General features: G+C 39.0%; 1 protein-coding gene across 4 annotated transcripts in view; it reads right to left on the bottom strand.

Moving 5' to 3' along the window:
- znf827 (zinc finger protein 827) overlaps window positions 1-21,459 on the bottom strand; it is an 89,300-nt gene that overhangs the window by 19,737 nt on the left and 48,104 nt on the right. For all 4 annotated transcript variants that reach the window (XM_067441365.1, XM_067441364.1, XM_067441362.1 and 1 more), the window contains exons 5-8: window positions 17,224-17,451; window positions 4,014-4,253; window positions 2,442-2,496; window positions 2,254-2,354 (exon numbers count right to left, since the gene is read on the bottom strand). In XM_067441365.1, the coding sequence (XP_067297466.1) occupies window positions 2,254-2,354; window positions 2,442-2,496; window positions 4,014-4,253; window positions 17,224-17,451 (624 nt within the window). The remainder of the gene's footprint in view (window positions 1-2,253; window positions 2,355-2,441; window positions 2,497-4,013; window positions 4,254-17,223; window positions 17,452-21,459) is intronic.

Raw genomic sequence — 21,459 nt, 5'->3', positions numbered from 1 at the left:
CGCTCTTATGTGATTTGTGTATGTCTGCTCTGTGTCTGCGCGTAAGAATGAACGCATGTCTGAGTGTGTAGTGAATTAACTTTCACGCACCCTGGACACGAAAAACCCAATCATTTTTTCATTAACTGGTGTAGGGAATCGGGCCAGGCGAGCGCAAACTAATTACCCTTTGCCAGAGGGGCCAGTAGAGGGAGGCAGGGAGTGCCAGCTGCCCAGTGCAACGGTCTCAAAGCTGGGTGGGGGCACGAGAGGCCTCTGTAGCCTTGCATTAGTTGAGAGGGGCGGCTTGTGTGCATAGATCTATGTAGATGTGAGCAGGGTCCAAAATAAGCACCAAATCCACATAAAAATTACTTGTAAATGAGCAGTTGCTTTGAAATGAACACAATATATGGCCTACATCAAATTGTACAAATCAGCGATGCCACATACATACAAATATTTACTAAAAAAAGATGTTTCGTTTATTTCGTTTTTACCCGATTGAAACAAATCTGAATTATTGGAGAGGTTTTTTTTTTTTCAGAATTCCAACGCACCAAAACATATTAGGAACATATATCATATGACATGCACTGTTTAACACTGTGGCAAGCAGGACGTGTCAGAGAGCCGTGTGAAAGAAAAAATAAAGTTTCCTGAAGGATAAACAGAGGATTGACGACAGTGGAAGATGAGAAAGGACCAGGGCTGGACTTTATGTTTCTGTTTTGTTTTAGTTTATGCAGCAGTCGTTCGTGAGGTGCTGCCACCTTATGTTTTGTTGTTAATGTTTATTTTATGATTAAAGGTGCACTATGTTAGCCTAGAAATCTAGACGCACCCTAGCGGCAGCAAATTTAATCTGCCCGCAAGTGTCGTCTAGGAACTCTCAATACCCTTCTGAGCTGTATTCCCCTAACTCTTGCCGGACCAATAACATCGTGTATAGAGTCGGCGGGCGGGGCCATAATGACGCCGGCCGAGTTGCGTTTGTGTGCTTCTAGTAAACACAGAAACTGGCAAACGGCGGCGGTCTTTCGAATCAGCTTTGACTGCGATTCTGGAAGACTTGGAGTTAAGCTTTTCTGAGAAAAGAACAAAGAGCGGCACTGAAGTCATTCTTAAAAAGGGAAGATGTGTTCAGAGTTTAGCCGACCGGATACGGTGAATGTTTAATCTATCAACAAGCTCTGTTTCACCTTCATTGCTCTGGTTGGTGTAGCGCTATCCTATCGCGAGCAGAGGGAGTTTGAAAGACAACCATTTATCCCGCCCCTCGGATTGAGCCCTGTCTATGGTGAGTTTCCAGACACATCTTGATGTGGGTCTGGCTTGTCAGGCTAGCACTATGTAGTATTTTTGCAGTAAAATATAAAAAAAACACCAGGCCAATGTATATTTTGTTCAGTTGAGTTCTTACAGTATCCCAAATGTTTCCAACTATTTGTAAATTGTGAGAAAATTGCTATTTTAACCAAGCAGCGATAAGCAAGCAAGGAGTCTAATGGAGTTGCCTGTCGATTGTGTCATATCTGCCGTACCCTCGGTTTCCGGTTTTATTTTGTGGAAGCGCTTTACTCTTAGCAGTGTGCAACAAGTGTCACAGCAGTTGCTGAGAATAACGTCATAACATTATTTTAAACACACTTAAATGTATCTAATATGATAAACAAAGCTCTGTTACCTCATAATCATGATCGGAAAAGCGGAAATGGCGCTGGCGACTGTGACTCGTCATAATAAAAGTCCCGCTGCTCGCGAGCCGTGTGTAGCACAATAATCGCTCCAGCGGTGTTGCTTAGCTCCACAACACTCAGTCCTGGGCTGCTTCATACTACATTAACATTAATAATCAATCAACATGATTTCTGCCCGAGTTCTATCCCCATTCTTTTCCACAGGTTGTGAGGTGAAAACCACATGTCCCAAGATTCTGCACTTAAACATGGCATCATCAAAGTACGCATTTATTTTGAATAGGCGCCCTCTAGCGGACGGAAAGGTTACATACTGTAGCTTTAAAGTTTAACACATAACGTTCGCCAGTTTCTGCCTCCTTCCCTGAACTTGAACATTGTTACAGTCATAAATATGCATAGGAAACACTGAAATAATCACACTCTCATATGGACAAAATAATATATAGATATATATAAAACAAAATATACAGTTTCATGGTTAGAAAGAAGTATTTATGACTAGGTGTGTCAGTTATGATGCTGACTGTGAGCATGGTAAGGGTCTTGGCTGGTGCAGAGGAGAGGTTCTTACCTTGCTGGGAAACCCTGCTTGAAGATCCGGCTTCAGCTGGGGAAGAGCTCTTGGAGCGCGTGCTGAAAGGTGATTGTCTAAAGCGGTCGTCTAGGAAAGGGCTGGAAAAATCACAAGCTACCATTAGATTTACTAAATGTGCAAAGCTAAATTCTGGAAGTATAATAGGTGTACAACATTAAACCTACCTGTGTATGCTGAATGATGCATTGTCTTTATTTTCGTTTGCTTTACTTACTTTTTCTGAAAAATAATAACAAAATGGAATTAAACTCAGAATTGTTTTTGTAATGTTGTACTTAAAAAAATAATTTACCATTAGTGAGTGTAAATATAGTCATTGTTTTTAAGTAAACATTTTTTTTTTTGTTGGTAGAAATATTCATTAATAAAAATGACCAAAAATTCATCCCTGATGAAAAAAACAATCATTGTTTTTGCTGGTAGACCAACATCCAGTTTCACCAATACTGCTATAAAATCTAACAACACTAAGTGGGGTTTTAAATATATATTTGCCAGTGGGGCAATAATACAATACATATTAATAACAAATATTAAAATCAATACATTTAAGTTGTGAAAATAAGTCCTAGTATATTGCATAATTTCACTCAAGCAAGAGTATTTTGTTAATAAAAGGATTTTTAGACATTTCAAAATGTTGAATATGCATGCTGATTTTTTTGTCTTTTCAGCAGGGATTGCAGTGGTTAGGTTTTTAAAACCATGTTTTGCCAAACTGCATTTAAAATACCAAAAACCAGAGGGCAAAAGAGAACAGTGTCTCATGTCTGTCTGTCTATCTGCCTGTCTTTCTCTCTTCTGGTGGTCTGGTAATGACCTTGCTCCCTGGGTGGCACTTCCTAAGCCCCCTCTCCCTGACACCCTCTCGGTCACACAGCTCACAGAGGATGGAAGGGCTCTCTGCGTTGCCATGACGATGCTGCACAGGAGCAAGAGAGAGAGAGAGAGAGAGAGAGAGAGAGAGAGAGAGACAAGGGAAGTGTGTGCAACCGAGTGTGCTTGAGCCAGAATGTTTGAGAACAATCTGAGGGAGTCGAGGGTTGAGGGGTTATACATACACACTGTGCAGCTACACACCACTCCCATGGGGTGGGGGGAGGTGGGAGGGTGCGACTGTGCGGTTTGTGTGTGTGTGTGTGTGTGTGTGTGTGTGTGTATGTATATATATATATATATATATATATATATATATATATGTATATATATATATGTATATATATATATATATATATATATATATATACATAAAACCTGCTGAAACATGCTAGTCACCAGCATAAGGTATGTTTGTATGCTGGGTCCAGTATGGGATGCGGTTTGCTGGTTTGCTGGTCCCCAACATGAGAAGCGGGAGTGCTGGTGTACCAACTACAACTGCTCATATGTATATATATATATATATATATATATATGTGTGTGTGTGTGTGTGTGTGTGTGTGTGTGTGGCGAGGGCTTTGTGATCGGCTTCCGAGGTGCTAGATGGCATTTAAAGAGAGCCGTAGCTGGCAGCGAGGAGCGCTGGGGGCAGGTTTGTCTCTGCTAATCCTCAGAACGCTCTTGGAAGAAAAGCTCAATCCTGCCATCATTTAACACCACAGATATCCCTCCACTCTCTAGTGTGTCAGTGCAGCAATCAAAGAAGACAATGAAGAAGATAACGTGAAGACTGTCGCTGCGGAGATCTCTTTTTAAAATGGACAGTCAATCATGTTTCTTCTTTCATAGAGCCTTACCAGACAGTTTGAAAAGCAGCTCAGAGGCCATTTTGACTGATATGTCCTGGGAGAACAGGTCATTTTGGGGGCGGGGCAAAGAATCGGGGAGGTTGACCATTGGTTCCTTCTTCTCACATGCCCCTGAAGTGCTGTAGCCCAGCAGATGAGAGGAGGGTGGGGCCAACTCTAGGGGTGGGTCCACTTCCATAGGCTCTGCCTTTACCATGACGTTCTGGACGCAAGTGTCTTTGTTGTTCTCTGAAAATGTAAATTAAAATGAATGTTATTTCATTTGTAAATGACCATTATAACACTGATCTAATTAGCAGTGCATATTAGGAATTCCAGCAATCACAATTATTAAACTTCAGCTTCAGGCAAAGATCTCAAGTAATAAAAGCTTTTTGTAGAAGTGGTATAGTGTATATTAGTATAGTGCATGGAGTATATTTGGCAGCTGCATCAGTGGTGTAGAATGGTAGCCTGGCCTAAGGCGACATAGGGCACGGTGTGCCTCTGGATACTGCTAATAAAAAGTTAGTCTATGGTTGCCACTAAGGTATCAAGTCATTTTGAATGAGACTGAGAAAAACATAGAGCGACACAACAATCAGTGTTATTCACTTCACCTAATGTCTGATCGGTGTATATATTCCTATACAGTATTTTTGTATATTTTTCTACATCATTTTTTTTTTAAACATATAGTACCTCACATCCGAATCTGTAGCAGATACATCAATTAAACGTACATCGTAATTTAAAAAAATTAAAATCTCGCAAGCTACTCAATTTTTCTAAATCATTAATAGCTTGAATACACAATATGAGGGAAGAACAAATCACTACACTTGGTTAAGTTTTTGTCTGACTAAATATTTGGCAAAAAATTCTCACTATTAATTAGTTGCTTATTATCATGCATATTACTAGGATATTGTCTGTTTAGTAGTACTTAAAAAGTATATATCATGCTGCTAAATACCTTATCCTACCCAGAATCTAAAAGTAACAACTATATTAATAAGAAGTAATTAGGAGTTTATTGAGGCAAAAGTCATAGCTAGTTAGTTTTTAATAGTGAGAACCGGACCCTAATTTAATGTGTGACCACAGGTTTTATTTTACTATACAAAAAATGCATAGAAAAACAAAAAGCTCACAAGAAAAAGAATACATCGACTTCAGCATAATCAGTTATTAATATTTAATTGGTTATCTCTTATTTTTACATGTGTTCGTATTTCTTTGTCACTGTGTGATGAAATATCAGCCAAGTCTCATTGACATGCAGTGAAGGAAGGACCTGACCCATAACTAGGCTCTCTTTAATTGGGCCAGTAAACACCCTGGCAATCACATAGCAATGTCCTGGTAATCACCACATTTTCTGCATTGTGCTAAACCAAAAAAAGCAGGATTTTGTAACCTATAAGCTCCCTGGCCAAAGGAAACACCGACATCAACTCACTGTCATGTGCAACATATTTAAATTTGAGCCTGGTTGTCTGCTTTGTGACTCATTTGAGTTTAAAGTGCTACAGAGACAAGGGCATCATTGAGATAAGGCTTTTACCAAAGGCGGTTCAAGCTGAAGCAGATGTCTATAATTTGGCTTAAAAAAGGGGGTTTGAAATCTGGTCAAAATGACTCAGAATGTTATATTCTTACTCACTGCTCAAGGCGACGCCAAAGCCCTAAACAAAGAGTATAGCAAAACAAAAGAAACCTCCTTCAAATACAATCAAGTTCTTCACTATGTCTTTAAAAAAATAAAAAGTGGACCAGAAGACACGTACTGCCAATCGAACAAGAGGCCAGACTTTGGCTGGGTACCTGGTGCGTTTTTGTTCTGTTTTTATACATTTGCAGTCATAAAGTGCTGTGGCCTCAAACAGAACACAACAGTGAGGGTTGAACTTGACAGCATATTTACAAACTTCTAAAGCTTTCAAGAATTTTCTATGGTTAGCCTAAAAAACACGCAAGCGCCGCGACAGGACAAACAAGACAGACACTGGGTGAGCTCATAGGAACTCCACAGTTCTTTTAATCAAAACCAGCTCTTGTAAACTCACTCAGCCTTTTTGATATAGAAAAACAAAGAGGACTGCTCTCTGAGTTCTAATCTGAAAAAAAAAAAAAGCGGGTAGAAAAACATTTAGCCTGTTCTTCTTGTTAGATCAGACGTCTAACAGTGTGTACAGCTGAGCGGTAGATGGCATATGCTTCTCCACACTTGATCAGACAGCTGGGGAGGGAGGCAGAGGGGGCGTAATCATACGAAATTTGTCTGGCCGGAGACGAGGGAGCAGGAGATTGTGGGTAGGCCGGGTGACCTCCACCCCTCCCGTTAACAGCGAGCGTTATTGGGCAGGGTCTGTCGGAGTGTTGTTGTCTGGCTCTGACCTAGATAGTGTGTGAGTAGTGTATGTTTACAGTGTCTGAGCGTGTGCATGAGTGCGTATGTGTGTGTGTTTGTGTGCGTGTGTGTGTGTGTGTGTGTGGGGGGGGGGGTCAGTTATGTGCCCAGGTGTCAGGAGCTGGAGGAGGCAACAGCACACGGGGACACTGACAACCACTAGCCCGTTAATCCCTTAATAAAGTGCCTGGAGCCAGATTGAGGGCCGGGGTCATTTAGGGGACACGCAGTCTCACAACACACACACACAGCAATGCACTCTCAAATTGGGTTCAGTGACGTCAGCAACTGCTTTCAAATGCATTTGTACACATGTACGTAAAAAGAGTGATGTAGAGAGCAGGTCACTATGAGGACGAGTGCACAACCCTAATCGGCAGTGTTTTGAAAACATCTCAAATAGCCAGTGTGTTAGACATGCAAAATTATCATGAGTAAATAAATGTGCAAATACAGGAAGGAAAATACAAACAAGCACACGCTGAAAGCGCACTGGTGCAGGGAGGTTTAACCAACTATCTATTTAGCCATCTGGTCTATCAAAGATTCCTGACTGGTAAATCTCTCCTGTGAGCTCTGACAGTCTTACACCAGCGCAGATTCATGGAAAACAAATAGAAAACATATAGACACATCGATTATGTGGATAAATGGTAAGCACGTGCAACAGACCTGTTGAGTTTTGGTGCTTGTGTGCTTATTCCTCAGTATCACAAATTGGTGCAATGTTAAATAAAGCCTTAAAACCTCCAAAACTCATTCTCCTCTGGTGTTTGCTGTTGCAACTGTACCACGGTATCTTTTGATTGCATGGGATGAGACATTTTATAATTTCTTGGGTCAAGACTGTACAATATGCGCTGCGTCTGCAGTCTAAAAGTCACTGTTAGAATGAGTGAGATGGCCAATCAAATCAAAGAAGGCAGGGCTTACTGTTAGTGCAATTTCTAACGCCACACTTTAGTTATAGCAGCGAAAGAGTGCATCGTAAGTAGTTAAATATTTAATATTTGACATCTGTTCTACTAGAAAAACATTCAGCGACCAACAGTAATATCAAGTTATGCAAAGCACTTGACATTTTATATAAAATGTATTATTTATGTAAATCATAACTGAATTTGACGTGACAAAAACGTTTAGCATTTTTACATATTAGGCAGATGAAAATATGAGTGTGTATTTAAAAAAAAAATATTATTTGCAAATAGTTTACTTCATAGCTACAGTAGAACCGGAAATTTTACTGTTCTTCTTTCTTTATTTCCTGAAAACCCATTTAACCCTTGAATAATTTTATGCCTTTAATTAAACCAATAATACCAGTATTATTAAAAAAAAAAAAAATTATATATATATATATATATATATATATATATATATATATATATATATATATATATATATATATATATATTTTTTTTTTTTAAATAATACTACTTTTAATATAAATAACATATAAATATTGCATGCAGTTTCTCAGTTCATTTAGGCTCAAACAAACTGTAAGATAAAATCAGGAAAAGGACCAAATCACGCTAAACCTGTGACTGTGTATGTGGAAGAATTGGATATCTACAGTCAAGGAAATGTTGGATATTTAATCTGTACTTATGATATTTAATCAGTATTTAATCTACTGTTTCTGTTGTTATTATTGTTACCCCTTTCTATGGTTCACTTTATTTTGTCCTAATTTATGTATATGCCTGAGTCCTGTAGTGCAATGTAATGGTGGAGAGAAGGAGGGGTTATGGGGATAATAGTGATCAAATAAGTTATTTTATTGCAAAAAGTTCTGTATGCTTTCTCAAAAAACAAGCAAACACAAAATTACAACAACAAAAAAATAGGAAAAGGAAAATGAGTAAAAATGCTGCTAAGAATAGTTTCAGAGAGTGTACAACATGTCACACCACACAACGTCAACTTGACAAAAGGATTTCATGTCAACTACCTATAATTATATTATGTGTCTTCTTTCACCCACCAGTATTTCTACGTCAAACATTTCAGAGGCGTCATATAAAAAAGCGATGAAGGTTGGTGACAAAGACACGCGCTGCAAACTTCATCACCCTCATTTAGACAATGAAGGCATGAATCAACCATCGTTGCCATCGCATCCGTTTGGCATACTAAACAATCTGACAGCATCAGAGCATTAGTCATTCAACACATGCAAACCCCACTTGTCACATGCACTTTGATGCACTGTACAGTAGCCTGAGAATATGAATTCGGAGATGAGAGAGAGAGAGAGAGAAAGAGAGAGGGAATTGATGCACACAGAAGAGATGCAAATAGGGGAAGGAGGGGGGAAGTGTGAGGCATGAAACAGATGAAAAAAGATAGAAAATGGGGATTGTTACAATGTTACGATTGTTACAAGTGAACAGTCAATTAGGCAGATGGACGATTTTATTTTTGTTTCACCGTGGAAAGTTTATGTCTTTCTTTTATACATATACATATATATATATATATATATATATATATATATATATATATATATATATATATATATATATATATATATATATATATATATAAAACATATGTATATATATTACAGCACCACTAACAAGCAAATTATATATATAGAATTATATATATATATATATATATATATATATATATATATATATAGTTGGCTAGTCAAAGATGCATCAGAAGTGCAGACACAGAAAATATAAAAAAAAGCGAGAGGTAAAGAGGAAGAAAGAGACTGAGAGGGTGAGGCGGAGGTGGAGGAGGATAGAGAATGAGGTTGTCATTCTGCACTACTTCTCCTCTGGCCCGACGGAAAGGATGACCCGCTTAGACGCGAGGTGAAAAGTTCAGCCGCTTCAAAGAGGTCCAGAGCAACCGCAGCCCGCAAAGAGACAAGGGAGAGCTGATCCCAGACCAGCGGCCGAACAGCCTCTCAATAATTCAGCACATCATGATGCAACACTCACCTCAGCTCAGCCGGAGAGAGAAAGCAAGAGAGAATCAGTGCTCCACATGCCCCTGAAGAGGCTACTGGATGGATGCAGGGTTGTGCGTGATTCAGGAAATGGTCAAATGGCTGTGCAGGCTTCACAGCGGTTTCATTTCATGTGGAGGAGTGTGTTCACTCTAGATGGTGAAAAGACTGTCTTTTTGCAGTTGTAACACATGTGGGGATGATCTTTTAAGCTGGGGATGGGTAAAGGTGGTCTACTAGTCAGCCAACAAATAGTTGATTGTTTGAGATTTTTCTTCCTTTTTTGGTATGGATAACGTAATGGTTCAAAGCTCTTTGAGAAGGTTTCACAGTGCCAATAGTGTGTTATGCTAGTTAGCTGTAAAAGCCTCTTTAGGACATTGTGTCATTAAATTGATCTTTTTTTACAGCCTCAAAGCAAGTTTTGCAACAAAATCACAAGAAACGGTCCAACCTTCAACAAAAGTTAGCCATATAGACCAAAACCACAATTTGTACCAGGCTGTAAACATGTTTTTTTTTTCTGTTGTCAAGTTGGGCATTTGAACATGGAGCTCAATGAGATTCTGCTCCTTTCTCTAGTGGCCAGTCGATGAATTACAGTTTAAGTCACTTCTGTATTGGCTTCAAGAGAGACCACGGGAGGTTGCCGCTAGGTTTCATGCCACAACTCATAACTAGCATTATACAGGACTAGCATTATACAGGACTTTTTTAGGCCAAGTACCACCATTCAGGTCCCATCTAGTTACCATCAATGATCACTCTAAAATATTCCACCATTGGTCAAAAGTCTTTCATATTGGCATATTCTAAATAATATCAATATTCCTGCATTTCTGACAAATAATGCTGCTGCAAGAGCCTCATCCATTGACTGGCTCTGCAGTGGAAGAGCCCTGAAAAAACACAAGTTTTGCAATCCGATTCTAACATACTAATATCTAATAATTAAACGGAATCTTTAAACTTCCCCCGTCTGTTTAGAAGCAAGTGAACTGCTCTGACTGCTTTCATTATTAATGTCATGGTCAAAACAGTGCTGAGCAACAATTTCAATAAAATATGTTTTATATATATTTTTAATAGTGCAAAATTTCCAGGGTCATGTTGTGTACTACCTGATGGCATTCCACTATTTGAGATCCATTGGACTTGTCAGTGAGACGTTTTTCACATTCCTTTTTCAATCTACACTTTTATATGCTGCTTTTTCCAATGCAAAAAAAATTGTTATTGCTTTTCTTTAGAAAGCCATCCACTGTCAAATACGTTTCTTGAGTAATCAGTTCAAAATTTCAGCTCATTGGATTTCAGCTCAAATGACTCCATCTCATTTGGAGTACAATTTTGAGGTGGGATTTGTGAGGTCACGGCCACTCATCAGCCTACCGCAGTATCTCTGGCTGGCATGGCTCCTGTTGTCTTACTGCTGAGCTCTGTATGATGCCTCTAATTGGCTTTGGGTATAATAACAAAGGCCAAGAACCTGGCAGAAAAGATGAAGAGATGACCAGGTCAAGAAACAATCCCCTTGAGAAAGAGCTGCAATTGGATGTATCGCTACCCATAAGGGACAATACAGGTTGCATTGTGGAGGATGAGAGGATAGCAGTTCTCTCTTAGGTCCTGTGTGCCCCCCGGTGCAGCACCACATCATGGTCCATCTGTTGGAACCCAGGAACATCAGTGCAGAGGGACTAACACGGCAGTGGTAATTAGCCCCAGGATGCAAACGGCTACCATCAAACAGATGTGGGGGAAGTCGACACATTGTTAACTGGTTTGATGGGGGGGTGGGTGGAGGAGGTGACCTACTTTAAATCATGTGATGCAACACCTCAAACTGGGAAAGCTGCTATCTACACTATAAAGCCAAAAACTCTTACTCATGTCTTGTCAGTGCTTACATTCACATCAACGTTAATCGCTACCAGTCAACCGAGGCCAGCAGTCAGGTTCATCAACATGAACTTGAACATCACGTGAACAATCCCCATGGAGCAACCTGGGAATACGTGTGGTGATGGTACATCAGGAGAAGAACTTGTACATTTGAACTACGGTGTCAGAGATGGTCTTATTATTGGGAGATAAGCACAGCATCTCTACCATTGAAAAAACGCATAACGGCCATTTTGGATTACGTGCGCCTTGAAAAAAAAAAAAAACACATTACAGCCTTGGCATCTTGGCATGGAATTTCTGTTCGCAGATACATTGTTCACAGTCATTCACTGTTTGCAGATACCATACAATGACTAAGTAGTGCTATAAACCCAATCTCATTAATGCAAAATTGTCTGAGTGCTCTTATAATAGCATTTTTTTTACAAAGTAAATAAATCCAAAATTAAAATTTGATGGTAAACATGTTGAAGATTTCACAATAGACTGTTGATTATTAAATCACAGGTAGTGAAGTCTCTCTTCCACTAACATTTATTAAAATGTTAATAAATCACCATCTCCTTTTCTGCCTACCATAGCCAGTAAGGCCCTATCAAACAAAAATGAATATGTATAGAAACATGCAATTAAAGGGATAGTTCACCCAAAAAAATTAAAATTAGCCCATGATTTATTCACCCTCAAGTCATCCTAGGTATATATGTCTTCTTACATACCGTCTTACATACATGCATACCGTCTTCTTTCAGACAAATATAACAGACAAGTTATATTAAAAAATGTCTTGGCTAATCCAAGCATTATAATGGCTGTGAATGTGCTGTTTCTGTTTTGAAGTCTATAAAAGTGCATCTATCCATCAAAAGTGTTCCACATCGCTCCGGGGGGGTTAATAAAGGCCTTCTGAATCGAAGCGGTGGGTTTGTGTACAAAACATATACATATTTAAAACTTTAAAAACTGTAATCTCTAACTTCCGCTAACGTCATATGCGTTCACGAGAGAATATGCTGGCGTTCCAGCGTATGACGTAGGATGCTCCGGTGAGAATATGCTAGTTCTCGTGAGAACCAAGTTAGCTTTGCTCTATCCTCTACACTTCCTCGTTTGCCACCGGAACTAACACTACACCTGCGTCCTACAGCATACGCTGGAATGCGCGTCTGACAGCTAGCGGAAGTTAGAGATTACAGTTTGTAAAGGCTTAAATATGGATATTTGTCTTACACAAACGCATTGCTTCGCTTCAGGAGGCCTGTATTAACCCCCGGAGCCATGTGGAGAAAAGAAACAGCCATTCACTGCCATTATAAAGCTTGGAAGAGCCAGGACATGTGTTAATATAACTCTGATTGTGTTCATCTGAAAGAATAATGTCATTTTTCACCTAGGATGATTTGAGGGCGAGTAAATCATGGGGTCATTTTCATTTTTGGGGGAACTGTCCCTTTAAGTATTTATGTGGTGTAAAGACTAAGCTAGTAGGCTAATCAGTAGGCGGCGTGCTAAGCTAAAATTGTTAAACCTAAAGCTAACTAAAAAAAAATCCTCACAAAGAACAAGATATTTCACAAATAAATTACAAAGTATGCACCCTTGCACATAACATAGAAAAATAGCCATGATTTTGTTCCCACATTTTAGTTAAATCTAGGCCACGTCATACTAACTTGTTCCCTTGCTTTTGTTAAATCATGGGCATGCTATACAAATTTGTACAACTAAACAAACAACTAAAACGAAGGACAAATTAAGTTGTGGGAGTGATTTCTTAATTAATGACCGCTAAATCTTGTTTTTTTTCCTTCAAGTTAGCTAAAGTCACTATGAGTGAGTTACTCAAATAAATAATTAGGTCCGTTCACATCAAGAACAATAACTATAAAGATAACTATATTAATGCCCATTATAATTCTGTTCATTCTAAGCGTGCACGGCAGTTGTGTTGTCTGATGCTTTAAATGCTTAAACTTAAAGCAGGATGGATTCTGATTGGCTGTCAATTATTTGAACCGCTAGAAATCTTCTAGAATTCTCTTCTGAAAATCAATCCGAGGATATCGCTTCTCTGTGCCATTAACTTTATTATTATTATGGATAAAGATATGCTACAGTGTAGCATGATTTTAATGTGGGTATAGTAATGGTTAATTCAGAAAGTGTATTTGGTAAAATAAAAAAAGTGTTTGTACAAATACTACTGTATGATATATTATTAAAATGAAAATGCATTAAAAAAAACTTTATTATTATTGTGGTGTGGAGTCTGCTATTCTTTTATATTTAGAACATGTCTATAATAATTCCAATTTCATGTTTAAATGTAATTAGAATTTTAGAAGACTTTAAAAAGTATATATTTTTAATGTTCAACTAAAAATACTGAAACTGGAATCATATGATAATATAATGTCTGAGAAGTTAAAAGTAAAGTTCTACTTCTCACTGCAGTTTTAGCTGATATTCTACAGTCTTTTGTTTTTAGAGCAATGCAATGGCGAGCAGGTCAATTATAAACACTTAGTGTGCACAGTGAGTTGCGTGCGCAGTCTGAGGAGATTCAGTGTCAACAGTGCCAAGTAAAACTATGGAAAACCACTACAGTACACAACCCCCATTGCATTTCACTTAAAGCCATGGCCTTAAGAAGAGTGAGGGTGTTGCTGAGACATCCTAGGTCAGCAGGGCAGTGTGCTTATGAGCATTTGAGCCAGACGGAGATGACCTTCCCCCAAATGACCTCTCAAGACTGCACCACTGCATCACACACACAACACCACAGACGATGTCATTGTTTCCATGGCATTGATCCCCAGCCTGCAGCTAGCGGAGCGCAGCTATTTAGATCCACTTGGTTGCATGTCTGCATGCCGCTGTGGCCGCGCTGAGAGAGATCTGTGAGGCCATGTCGTGTAAAACCGCTTCAGCTTGACAACAAACAGGCTAATTGGTCCCTGTTCCTGGCCTCTGGAGACGGAGAGAGAGAGGCTGAGGAAACACATCCTGGAGGTGGGGTGAGCGGGTAAGAGGCTCCCGCTCATAGTAGTTCTAATGTGGGAAGTCTCGGAGACCTCTCATTGAGCTTTACGCACACACACACACACACACACACACACACACACACACACACACACACACACACACACACACACACACACACACACACACACACACACACACACACACACACACACACACACACACACACACACACACACACACACACACACACACACACACACACACACACACACACACACACACACAATGCTCAAAAACAACGTGAGTGAAGCGTACTCTCACGCTTTCTCGTGCCTTTCTGTTGTCCATGCTCGTATACGCAAACACTTGGTTCTCTACTTCACGCACACACTTTCACTCACTCTCAGGGGAAACGTGACCTGGGGCTGTGCAGTCAGGAAGCACACGTGTTAAAACCAGCTCTCTCTTGGTGCGGCTGAGTCACGCCGAAGTGTAAGGCATCATGGGGAGGGAGCAGCAGCAGCTGGTGTGTGGTGCCTGTCAAATACGCTGCTTTAGAGTGAATCACTCCCCATCATCCTCTGTAATGGACTACTCTAGATCTCTCTCTCTCTCTCTCTCTCTCTCTCTCTCTCTCTCTCTCTCTCTCTCTCTCTCTCTCTCTCTCTCTCTCTCGCAAGTGCTTTTCTCACTCATTTTCTGTTTGTTTCTCTTTTTCTCAAGCTCTTTTATTACCTTGCAATCACATCTAAAATCCCGCCTCTGTGATCTAATAATTATTGTTTCTAAAGACCTGATGCATAAAGAACTGTAGGGTCACACAATGGAAAATGTGGTTAATTACAATTAGTTTTTTTTTTTTTTAAATGTTGTATTGAATATTGCAGTGTTTATTATAAATGACTGATCATTGCTTATTGTTTTTTTATTTTTTTTAATCAAAAACATTATTATCCTCTCCCCCTCATAAAGACATTACAAGGATATTTCTGCTGTAAAAAGGCAGAAGAGTGACTACAGACTTTGTCAAAATTGATTTAGGAATTCATAATTTATGAAATTTTTATGAAAATTGTACTTGATTCCGATTTAATTTTTGTTCAGTTCAGAATCATTATGCGTTGACTAATCAGCTTTTTTTTTAACCTAACTCAAAGTAATATTCTAATATTAAATTTAAATTAGTTAATTTATTAAAACTGATAAATTAAAAAGAACTTAATTTTTTTTGGAGCTGTGGCTTAGTGGTACATATGGTCTCATGTGAGTGATGCAACTTCAAGTATGGCTCGCAACCAGGGCCGTGCACAGACGTTTTGAGGGGCAGAGGCCCAAACCAAAAAAGGGGCACTGGGGTGGGGTTAGGGGCGATGATTGGGGGGCGATGATTGGGTGCTAGTCAATACAAATTATCCATCTTACTCCAACTACTGGTATTTCTTTACTGACAGCCTGTAACTCTGTTATGGCTGATGCTCAGTGGGCTAAAAAAAATTCTCATGACCATAGATGACAAAACCTCATCACTTTTGATGAATGACTCTACTATTTTTTATTTTTGTCATTTCATCTGAATATAAACATTTGTGAGATTTAGTTATAAAAGTAAAAAAATCATACATTGTGATCTCTGGATTTTTTAAAAAGATTTATGTGGACATGATACCTCACAGTGGACATGCACCTACGATGACAATTTCAGACCCCTCCATGATTTCTAAGAGGGAGAACTTGCAAAATAGCAGGGTGTTCAAATCCTTATTTTCCTCACTATATATATATATATATATATATATATATATATATATATATATATATATATATATATATATATATATATATATATATATATATATATATATATATATATTGATTAGATAAGAATTCTAGTTCTCTTCCAAATGTGTATTTTGTACACGTTGTTAAAAGACCGGGAGCAAAATATTACAGGCAGAAATGCCAAAACAAACTACCAAATTACTAATTCCACTAATTCCACTCTCTGTAATGTGGATTCTAATGCATACTGTTAATGCAACGGTATTTTGGAACTGTCGTTCTGCTTTCCAGATAGTGCACAGACTCTGAGTGACGATGAGGAGCGAGCAGGAAAACACGGAGTGGATTCGCAGAATCGGTGGATCTTTAGTGCAGAGATAACAGAATGCTTTTAGCAGGGATGGGTCGCAAGGGGGGCACCTCTGCTGATGAGGGCAGAGGGACAGTGGCTCTAGCCACCGGACCACCCCCCTGTGCACGGCCCTATTATGTTTAATCACGCTATCCTCTTTGTACTTTGTTATCAATAAAGCATTTTTTTACACAAATAACTGCACCAAAATTCACATCTACCCGAGTCCATTTCAACCACATTTATACAAAGTGTATGTGACAACAGAATACTTTTAGTCCTGAACTTTTTTCAATCCCCTTGTATAGTAGAGTTCAAATAAAGATTGGACCAGCGGCCCAAAACAGCAATCAATGGGTTTATTTTGGCAGAGGACTGACCAGGATAAAAAGCACATTGACTGAACAACATGAAAAGGAATTGACCCTCTTCTTTCTGCCCAGAAAACTTAAGTGAGTGAAATGGACAGCAGCAAGTCAGAGAGAGGGAGAGGGAGAGAGGGGGTGGGGGGGGGGGGAGACAGAAAGAAAGAAAGAAAGAAAAAATGTACAGATATACGAGCAAATATAAATGAATGCTGGATTTTATGATGACCTGACACTGTTTTGCATAATTTTACATAATTATTCTATAACCCCTGTAGTACTGTTGCATTAAGGTTATTCTAAATATGACCTTATCAATGTTTCAAAGAAAAGAAACAGAGAATGTAAATCACACACATCTCTCACACACACCCACTCACTCAATCCTCTGGCCTTAGAGTTTCCTCAACAGCATACGTGAGCACATGCGCCAAAATACATCTGCTGACCTGAGAGCTTCATTAGCAGTTCAGAAGCCACTTTGACGTTGATGTCCTGGCTGAGTAGGCTGCTCTTGCCCAGCATCGGGCTCCCCTCCTCTCGTTGCTTGGTGGCCCCTGGGGGTCCTTCTTGGCAGAAGTTGTAGCTGGGTCCTCTCTGAGAGCTCAAGGGCTCCTCCGCCTGGGGCTCCTCCTTGACACAGAACGAACCCTTTAGGGCCTCCTTCTGGTTTGCCGCTGTGGGGCATAAAAAAGAGAAGCAAGGGTTTTAAGAACTACGCCCATGTTTTTGTTGACATTTCAATGTCAAGGGTTAAAGGATATCATCCAAAAGCGTGGCTATATTCCATGTCTTCTGAAGTCATATGATAGCTTGGCGAAAAGAAAAGACCCCAAAAAGTGTGTTTGCGACTGTTCAGGTTTGGAACAATGTGAGGGTGAGCAAATAATGTCCTTTTTGTGTCAATCTTTGCTATAAGGGTTTAAGTATCAATGTAGAAAATTATTTTGAGGGTTGTTACATATTCGCTTTCATTAATGATCATTTTTAGCGGTCTGTCTTTCTGAGAAGACAAGATAACTAGATTTTTTCAGATCTCATGGAGATCATCGAGAATAGGCCAAAAGTTGTTCAGCCATTTTAATATGAATACGGACTATGTTCTTTCTGAAAGATCTAACAGCGTGAACATCTAACAGTGTGTTTAAGCTGACTGTCTGTAATTGTAATTAGTAGTGATATATTTCTTCTATATTTCTGGCCAGTTTAGATGAGAGTAAGACACATTTCTTTTCTCACTAAATATGCTGTAAAAGTGGGCCATTTCTAATCAGGCTTCAATGAATAATTTATATTAAGACATGGAGCCCCTTCTTATCAGTGCCAGGAACAGAACACAGGCCATTGGTTCTTTCTGACTCACACATTTGTTTTTTGTGTTTTTATGATGATGGGGACTTTCCAATGACTTATCTTGTTTTACTCATCGAATGATATATTCTTGACCTAACATTATTGCTAACCTTTTTGCATGTTTCTTTTTATTACTATTAATAAAAAACATATACTGCATGCAAAAGATATGCACTGCTGTTTAAATGTTTGTGGTCAATAAGATTTTAAAAATTATTTTAATCTTTCTTTTAAATGTTTTTCTCATGCTCACCAAGGCTGGATTAATTTTATTTTAAAAATGCAGTAAAATCATTTAAAATCAATTAAATGCATCTTTGCTAAAATATTCATTTTTGTCCAAATGTTTGAACGGAAGTGTGCATCAGGTAACAGTTGGGTTCAGGGGAGAAAAAACTATGAAACCTACACACCTATTATGCAAAATACCTGTCAAAGGAATAACCGAACAAACAAAGATCCAGGTCAAATGAGTTTAAGTGAAGAGTAACAGTACAACATGAACATTGCAATAACAAAAAAGTGTTCGTGCTGCACAAGAAAAAGGTAAAAGTGACAAATGGATCAGATTGAAAGCTTTTGATTTTGCAATTTGACTAGGTATGCAGATTCCATTTTGTTTCCGATTTAGATTTTAATTAAAATATGATTTAGTAAATTCATTAAACATTTTCCTTGTGGATGTCGTTGGCTGGTGCCCACAACGCAGCGATTTCAGGTTTTAATATCCTTTTAGGGCCATTTGTTCCCCACAATGTAAGCAAAATCTGAACCACACACACACACACTCCGACATTCCATAGGCATAATGGTTTTTATACTCTATAAACCGTATTTTCTATCCCTCTACACTGCCCCTGCCCCTAAACCTACCCATCACAGGAAACATTCTGCATTTTTACTTTCTCAAAAAAACTCATCCTGTATGATTTATAAGCCTTTTGAAAAGTGGGGACATGGCCAATGTCCTTATATTTCACCCTCTCTTTGTAATACCTATGTCATACCCATGTCATTTATACACATTTGTGTCCTCATATGTCACAAAAACATGCCCACACACGCTTGTTTTGTATCTTCGTGGGGACTTTCCATTGACTTCTATTGTTTTTATACTGAGCTCATGTTAGTTTTATCCCCTATACTACCGTTTACCTAAATCTAACCTTCTCATAGACCATTTTGTATTTTTGCATATACATTTAAATATTATTCAATATATGGGTAAACCACGCCTGACCTGCCAGCGATTTGATTTCGCACTGCAGCTCAGGCTGGAAACCTATCCATTAATTTATCCTGCTTCTGTTACACATTTGCGGGAACCAATCACAGACCGGCTTATCCACCTGGTTATTGACGGGTTTAACACAATAACGGATGGATCGATACCCGTTGATCACGCCTCTTGTGGTCTGATTGGTTAAAGGACTATTGAGTTGCATACAGAGTCTTTTGAGTTATGCCCATTGATCACGCCTCATGTGGTCTGATTGGTTAAAGGATTATCCACTTCTGTAAAGCATTTGAATTATGCTAATTTATCACACCTCTCGTGCAGTAGAAAATAAAGAGCAGACTCCCCAGACCAATGTTTAATTTTAAAAGATTGAGCTTGGTCTGGTGATATAGCCAGACAAATTAAAAGGTGCAGTATGGAAGACTGCAAATACATAGCTGTGGTGTTTATGTATTATGTTTGGCTTTGGCTCAGCTCTTTAGCATAGATGATTATGATGGTTTGAGACATACCAGTGTATCGTGGCTATACAGGTGATTATTTTATCAGAGCAAATGTGCCTTATGACATCAAAACTTGCTCCCCTCCTACATAACATAACAAATAAACAAAAAATGATGTATTTTGAGACTTTTTTAGCCTTTGAGTCTTGGAATTATCCATTGTGTTAATAATGCTGCTCATTATTTATGGCAACAAGCTGTCAGAAAGTGTCACCTTCCACTGCACCATACATCACAAGGGATGGGCAAATCCTAATCAAACACACCTGAACAAGCTAATCAGTGTCTTCAGGGTTACTAGAACGCTACAGACAGGCGAGTTTTATCAGGGTTGGAGTTAAACTCTGCAGGACAATGGCCCTCCGGGACTGAATTTGCCCATCCCTGCCATTCACCGTTCCTTGCTTGCCTTCTTTTCTTTGTTTATAGACATGATGTAACCCCACAAAGACAAATGATGTGAAAATACTGTGAAATCCTACCTGATGTCACAAATTATAAATCATTAATATAAGCTTACCTTGAATACGGGTAAGGCAAGAAGACCATTTTGATTGTTATACTTGTTATAAAGCAACCAAGCATTAAATAAAAAAATCTTTGTATTTGTATTTTACAGTTTTTTTGGATTGCTTGCACACTGTGACAAGTAAACAACGCGAGATCACGCGTGCGTCAGACCAGAGTTCTGGCGCGAGACTTTGAATTGTTATCAAAAATGATAAACTGCACAAAGTTTGCTCCAAATTGTCTGTGAGCTGATTTGTGGAGAAAAAGGAAAAAAGATTATGGCGGAGGAAATAGTTGGAGAGACATAGGGAGCAAGGATTGTGTTCTGCAAAGAGAGTTGGAGGTAAATAAATAATTTTGTAATGTGCTGCTGCTGCTGGACGTGCAAATGTTTGGGCTTTGTTTCTGTTTGATAGAATTGTAAAAATATCTTTAAAATACTGATATTCTGCTATATAACTATAAATGTAGGTCATCGCCGATGTCATTTTCAGTCAGAACACATTTCACAGAGCAGGAGTTTGAATTGCCGACAGGTCCAGATATTTAGCATGTTAAATATCTCAATGACGTCTGCGACTCATCGGCGATTCTCTGTGATTGTGTCTTTGATCATTCACACTGCGTGATTGTCACTCGCGTGCACGAGCACCGATTTGCCTATGATTTCGGCTATTTGCAAATCAAAATCGGGGCTAAAATCGGGCAGTGTGAACTAGGCTTAAGACAAGGAGGAGGAGGAAGGGGAGGAGGAGGAATCAACAGAGAAGGAGGAAGAGATGGAGGCCATGCTGGAGGTAGAGGAAGACAAGAAGGTGCTCAAAGAGGACAGAACCTGAAAAAGAGATCCGCGCAACACTGGATGACCACGTTGTTTGTCTGTGACGTTGATGAAAATCTCTGGCCCGATCCAGCTAGGCGAAGAGACAATGTCTAGGTTTTTTTTTTTTTTTTTTACAGTAAAATTTTGTTACAGTATAATGAATGTCCACGTGTTGAGAAATAAATAAGTTTCTTCAGTCAAGTCAGCTACATTCTTCTTCAGCAACATTTTGTGTAGTGTTTGGTGGATTTACATT

This window comes from Pseudorasbora parva, chromosome 4 (assembly GCF_024679245.1).
Source record: "Pseudorasbora parva isolate DD20220531a chromosome 4, ASM2467924v1, whole genome shotgun sequence".
NCBI classification, from domain to species: Eukaryota; Metazoa; Chordata; class Actinopteri; order Cypriniformes; family Gobionidae; genus Pseudorasbora; species Pseudorasbora parva.
This window is presented reverse-complemented; position numbering and strand designations above follow the sequence as displayed.